Consider the following 7,196-nt stretch of genomic DNA (forward strand, 5'->3'; position numbering starts at 1 on the left):
TGTGCAATGATGTGTTTTGTTATAATGTGATTGCTTCTACTTTTTATGCAAGAAAGAAAAAGATATAACTACATTGAAGAAGAAATTACTTATGGGCCACTTGAGAGAATGATGCGAGAAGTTCCTCAAAGGATTCCGAAGCACAATCGTGACCTGTACATATCAGCAAAGTATGAAGACAACATTTTGACAGATGTACTAGTAGACGCTGGTTCGTCTCTGAACATTATGCCATGGAGCACCTTGGAAAGTTTATCCTATCAAGGGGCACCTTTTAGACCAAATGGGGTTAGCGTACTGACTTTTGAAGGGTTCTCACGCACCGTGATTGGAGAGATTGATCTTCATATCCGCATCGGACCTCATGATTTTGATATCACCTTTCAAGTGATGGAAATTTATCCCGCTTACAGCTGTTTGTTAGGAAGACCTTGGATCCATAATGCTAAAGTCGTTCCTTCCACTTTCCACCAGATGTTGAAAAACCCCTTGAAGGACAGAATAATAAATGTTTATAGAGAACATACCATGTTTGTTTGTCAACTATCCTTTGTTCCTAACATTGAAGAAATTACGGCTCAACTCTAAGCTTTAGGAGTCGTCGGTCCTGAATACGGAAAGAAAACTGGTGCGTCTATTTCATCCTGGAAAGATGCCCAACAAGTGGTTGCCCAAGGATCTTATGAAGGCTAGGGGCAAGTTATCGAACTTCCCACCAACAAAAACAAAAGTGGTCTAGGATTCACATCCTAGAAGTCAAAAGGAAAAGAACCTGAGTATGGAAGCTGCAGCAAGACTCTGCATGAGACCTTTCAAAGTGCTGGCTACATCAACCCAGATAAACAAGACATAGCTGCTATCACTGAAGATGCTCCAGAATGTTCAAGTTTCATGACGCGTAGAGAGGATAACTCCAACTGGACTTCCGTCAGCATCTCTTCTGTTGTTCATGAGTCTAAGTAATTTTCTATCTTTTAAAAAACCTTTCGCTCTGCCCAAGGAGAAAGAGTAATGTGTCGGGCTATTTAAAATAATTCCTTTTGTTTTGCCCAAGACAAAAGTGAGCTTATGTAGGGCTTTGTTTTAAATCATTAACAAAAAGCATATTTTGGTTCCCTTTTGTTCATCGTTTATCTTTTTCTGAAAATGGTAAAATCTAAAAAACCCATAAAATCAATCAAAATTGTCTTTCTCAAATTTGCACATACACCTTTTCTTTTATTTGTTACTAAAAAGCAAAACATAAATCATGTGCAGATTATCTCTTGATAAACCCCCTGAAAACAATGATCCTAGGCCTTCTCCCAACTTTGAATACCCTGTGTACGAAGCTGAAGAAGAGAGTAGTGAAGAGATCCCTGAAGAGATCACCCGTCTACTTGAGCATGAGAAAAATATCATTGAGCCGCACAACGAGCCTTTGGAAGTAATCAGTTTGGGTACTGAAGAAGAGAGAAGAGAAGTGCGAATTGGGGCATTGTTAGAAACAAGCGTCAAAGAGAAAATGGTTGAATTGTTGAAAGAATATGTGGATGTATTTTCTTGGAGCTATCAAGATATGCCTGGGTTGGATACCACTATTGTAGAGCACAGATTACCGTTAAAGCCGGAATGTCCGCCTGTTAAGAAAAAGTTGAGAAGAACTCACCCAGATATGGCAGACAAGATCAAAGAAGAGGTACAGAACCAAATCAATATTGGTTTCCTCGTCACATCAGAATATCCTCAATGGATGGACAACATAGTGCCCGTTCCCAAGAAGAATGGTAAAGTCAGAATGTGTGTTGATTACAGAGACTTAAACAGAGCAAGTCCAAAAGATGATTCCCCGCTACCCCACATTGACATGCTGGTGGATAGCACTGCTAAGTTTAAAGTCTTCTCATTTATGGATGGATTCTCAGGTTACAATCAAATCATGATGGAACTTGAAGATATGGAAAAAACAACTTTTATCATACCCTAGGGCACGTTTTATTACCGTGTGATGCCATTTGGTCTGAAAAATGCTGGAGCAACTTATCAAAAAGCCATTACGACTCTCTTCCATGATATGATTCACAAAGAAATTGAGGTTTATGTGGATGACATGATTGCCAAGTCTGCATCAAAAGAAGAACATGTGGGGCACCTACTGAAGCTGTTCCAACATTTGAGAAAATACAAGCTGCGTCTGAATCCAAGTAAGTGCATATTTGGTGTTCGCTCTGGAAAACTATTAGGTTTCATCGTCAGCTAAAGAGGTATTGAAGTTGACCCCGACAAAGTCAAAGTCATTCAAGAAATGCCTCCTCCAAAGACAGAAAAACAAGTTAGAGGATTCCTTGGACGATTGAATTACATCTCCAGATTTATCTCTCACATGACTACTACTTGTGGACCAATCTTTAAGCTTCTCCACAAAGACAAAGAATGTAAATGGACAGAAGAATGTCATAAAGCTTTTGAGGATATCAAAGAATACCTGCTGGAACCTCCAATTTTAAGTCCTCCAGTGGAAGGAAGACCTTTGGTCATGTATTTGACTGTACTTGAAGATTCAATGGGATGTGTCTTAGGTCAGCAAGACGAGTATGGTCGAAAAGAGTATGCCATTTATTACTTGAGCAAAAAGTATACCGACTGTGAAACAAGATATTCATTGCTCGAGAAAACTTGTTGCACTCTTGTATGGGCTGCTCGCTGACTAAGGAAGTACATGTTGACTCATACGACACATCTCATATCCAAAATGGATCCAATCAAATACTTGTTCGAAAAGCTGGCGTTAACTGGAAGAATTGCCCGCTGGCAGGTGTTATTATCAGAGTACGACATCCAATGTCGTGCCCAAAAAGCCATCAAAGGAAGTGTTTTATTCGATCAGTTGGCCTCTCAACCTATTGATAATGATCAATCTTTACGAGATGACTTCCCAGATGAAGAGATCATGTATTTGAAATCAAAAGATTATGAGGAACCTTTACATGGAGAAGAACATGATCCTGAATCTCGATGGGGTTTGATATTTGATGGAGCTGTTAATGCTTATGGAAGAGGAATTGGGGAAGTCATTGTTATGCCACAAGGTTCCCATGTACCGTTCACCGCAAGACTGATGTTCGACTGCACCAACAATATGGAAGAGTACAAAGCTTGTATCATGGGACTAGAAGAAGCCATTGATCTTAGAATCAAGATTCTGGATGTATATGGAGATTCTGCTTTAGTTATTAATCAGATCAAGGGAGAATGGGAAACCCGTCATCCTGGTTTAATTCCTTACAGAGATTATGCCCGAAGACTGCTAACCTTCTTCAACAAAGTTGAGTTCCATCACATACCTCGTGAGGAAAATCAAATGGCAGATGCATTGGTCACTCTAGCTTCCATGTATCAAGTGAAGTTTCCAAATGAAGCTCCTCAAATTAGAATCATGCGCCTGGATAGGCCTTCTCATGTATTCGCTGCTGAAATTATCACAGATGACAAGCCGTGGTTTTATAACATCAATATCTTCTTATAGAAACAAGAGTATCCACCGGGGGCATCTAGCAAAGACAGAAGGACTTTGAGAAGATTGTCTGGTAATTTCTTCCTGACTGGAGATGTGCTCTACAAAAGGTATTTTGATATGGTATTTCTCAGATGCGTGGATAGACACGAAGAAAACCAATTAATGCAAGAAATTCATGAAGGATCTTTTTGTACTCATGCCAAGGGACATGCAATGACAAGAAAGATACTGAGAGCGGGTTACTATTGGATGACAATGGAATCTGACTGTTACAGATATGTGAAGAAGTTCCACAAATGCCAGATCTATGTTGATAAGATCCATGTGCCTCCGATGCTTCTCAATGTTATCTCCTCTCCATGGCCTTTCTCTATGTGGGGAATTGATATGATTTGAATGATTGAACCTAAGGCTTCAAATGGACATCGTTTCATCCTGGTCGCCATTGAATACTTCACTAAATGGGTCGAAGTTGCCTCTTACGTCAATGTTACTCGACACGTGGTAGTAAGATTTATCAAGAACAATCTCATTTGTCGCTACGGAATACCCAACTGAATCATTACTGATAATGGTTCCAATCTAAACAACAAGATGATGAAACGGTTATGTGGTGAGTTCAAGATTAAGCATCACAATTCCTCCCCCTATCGTCCTAAGATGAATGGAGCAGTAGAAGAAACTAACAAGAATATTAAGAAGATTGTCTAGAAGATGGTTGTAACTTACACGGACTGGCACGAAATGCTCCCTCTTGCTCTGCATGTGTACTGTACTACAGTTCACACTTTGACTGGGGAAACACCTTTCTCCTTAGTATATGGCATGGAAGTCATACTCCCGATAGAGGTTGAGATTCCCTCCTTAAGGATCCTAATGGAAGCCAAGTTATCAGAAGCTGAATGGTGTCAAGCTAGACATGATTAGTTGAATCTTATTGAAGAAAAAACAATGACCGCATTATGCCACGATCAACTTTACCAAGAAAGAATGAAGAAAGCCTTTGACAACAAAGTCAGACCTCGAAGATTCAAGGAAGGTGATCTCATGCTCAAAAAGATATTACCTCTTCAACCAGATCCCAGGGGCAAATGGACTCCCAATTATGAAGGCCCATATGTTGTTAAGATAGCCTTCTTAGGCGGTGCTTTGACTCTTACGACTATGGATGGTGAAGAATTCCCACGTCCCGTGAACACCGATATGGTCAAGAAATACTCCGCCTAAAAAATAAAAAAGGAAGAAAAGCTCGCTAAGTTGAAAACCCGAAAGGGCGACTTAGGCAAAAATGAGCGTCTCAGTGAACTGAAAATCTGAAAGGGCGGTCCAGGCAAAAATTAGAGACAATAATAGAAACGAAAAGCATCCCGATGAATTAAAAACCTGCAAAGGCAATTCATGCAAAAATTAGGGGATATGACAAGTAACCACATCCGGTATCACCTGACCATCCTGAAGATGTTATGAAGACTCTCAACCGACGTCAACGTACGTGTGATATTCAAAGTTGATAAGGGGACTAGTGATCATTGTATTTCAGTGTATCCTTTCTTGTGAAAGTTACCATTTTCAAAGTTTGTAATCCATGGAGTCTTGTCGTTCGCAGACTACCATTCCATTAATGAAAATTTGAGCCTTATCTCATTTCTTGGAATTCTTATTTCATTCTATCTTGCAAAATACTATTTTTAAAATTAATAGATTTGAAACAAAGTCAAAAGTTGTTTTTCAAAATAAAAAGATAGAACATTTTCTTAAGACTCTTGAATACAGAGGTAAATGTTAATCCCAGAGTCCCCAGAAAAGTTGGTTCTCGAAACAAGAAATGAAAGCACCAACAAATTTCATCCCTACAAAGCAGCTAGGTCTTGACACAAGTTGTCTCCATCCAAGGATAGGTTTTCTTCTCGAGATATGTTCCCCTTTTCAACGGGTTTTCTTCTCGGAATGAGTCCTTTGATAATGAAGATTGATTTGAAGAGTATTCTCTTCCCCTGCAAGATTTGCATCCCTAACAGAAGATGTTATCGATAATCAAGTGAGTATATACCCTGGTGTAGTCATTTCCCAGCGTGGTCCTCTTATTATATATTTTATTTGTCAGTATGCACATAACACTCACTTATGCACTCATGCATTCATGCATCATATATTCATGCACCTCATTTGCATCTTGTTGATATGATAAGCTTATTATTCCCCAAGCAATGCCTTTACTCCTTCCATTTAAGCGTCAGCTTTAGGCAGAAAGACCCGTAATTTTTATGTTTCCCCAGAGAGTTTGTTCCTCATGGGAAGGTTTTGTTTAGCTTATTCACCTATCCGTAGATAGGATGAACCCCCGTTTTGAGCTTGTTCCTCAATGGGAAGTGTCTTGTTTGGTGTTTCATTCCAACCCCGTCTTGGTTTGAACTTTGTCTCCAGCAAATATGATTATTTGGATCAGCGAATCCTAGATTCTCAGAGTGCATTTATTTTGCATAATTAAAGACCTGATATTTTCAAACATGAACCTGTTTATGGTTCCCCAGAAAGTTGGATTTATATCCCCCGCAGTTGTTGTTACAGTTATTACCCAACAACAAGTAATGGTCTCTTTATTTGAGCAACTTGTGTGTCCCCGATTTCCTTCTTGAAAAAAGATGACAGTCTCTACGGAGCAAGAAAAATACTTCCAGCAAAGAAGTTTGGGAATGATAGAAGTTTCACAATAGATGGTTGGCCTTATCAAAATGATGAAGTTAATCTGTTGAATAACCTAATTTTGCAAGTGATTAGTCTCACAGTGTAAGAAGACGATTCACTATAGAAGATTCACAATAGATGATGAAGACAGTCTATTGAAGAAACTAAAGAAGACTATGAATGGTTAGTCTCTCCAGCATCGAGACAGTTCAAGTTGAAGATTATTATGAACGGTTAGTCCCTCCAGAATCGGGACAGTTCATGTTGAAGTTTATTATCCCTTGTGAATGGTCAGTCTCTACAGCATCGAGACAGTTCATATTAAAGTTAGTTCTTTCCTTTGTGAATGGTTAGTCTCTCCAACATCGAGACAGTTCAAGTAGAAGATTATGAATGGTTAGTCTCTCCAGCGTCGAGACAATTCATGTTGAAATTATTATGAATGGTTAGTCTCTCCAGCGTTGAGATAGTTCATGTTGAAGTTATTTATGAATGGTTAGTCTCTCCAGCATCGAGATAGTTCATGTTGAAGTTATTTATGAATGATTAGTTGAAGATTATTTATGAAAGAAAATTCAAAGAATTCATCAAGAATCAAAAAGTCAACAAAAAGTCAAATTAGGGTTTTTAAGTGTATTTTGACCTAATTCATGGATCTCCAAATTTTGCTTACACACTCAAAAATCTCCGGACATGAAAGTTTTAGATCTTGGCAAAACAAAAAAACTTATCACATTGGAACTTTTTGCAAAAAATGATTATTTTGAGAGATATGGAATTAAGAAGATAAATTTCAAAAGACTTGGAGAAATTTTCAAGTGTTTTACTTGGATTTTTTCTTAACTTTATGGCCATTTTTCTCAATGATCCAAAAAGAGTTTTAAGAAACTTTCAACAAGTGAATTGAAGTATGTAGCAAGGGCTTTCCAAAGAGATAAGTTGCATGAAAATCCATGGCTCCATCCATGAGATATGATTTTGTGAAGAAGGCACCATGAACACTTGAATTCAAGAA

At 38.5% G+C, this 7,196-nt stretch overlaps 1 protein-coding gene across 1 annotated transcript; it reads left to right on the forward strand.

Annotated features, from left to right (window-relative positions):
- The first annotated feature begins 2,731 nt into the window (after nucleotides 1-2,731).
- Nucleotides 2,732-3,505, forward strand: LOC131642597 (uncharacterized). Its single transcript, XM_058912832.1, has 2 exons — nucleotides 2,732-3,076; nucleotides 3,221-3,505. Exons 1-2 carry the CDS (start codon nucleotides 2,732-2,734, stop codon nucleotides 3,503-3,505), a joined length of 630 nt encoding a protein of 209 aa, XP_058768815.1.
- The last annotated feature ends 3,691 nt before the right edge of the window (nucleotides 3,506-7,196 follow it).

The sequence above is a fragment of the Vicia villosa genome, unplaced genomic scaffold (genome assembly GCF_029867415.1).
Source record: "Vicia villosa cultivar HV-30 ecotype Madison, WI unplaced genomic scaffold, Vvil1.0 ctg.005397F_1_1, whole genome shotgun sequence".
Classification (NCBI taxonomy): domain Eukaryota; kingdom Viridiplantae; phylum Streptophyta; class Magnoliopsida; order Fabales; family Fabaceae; genus Vicia; species Vicia villosa.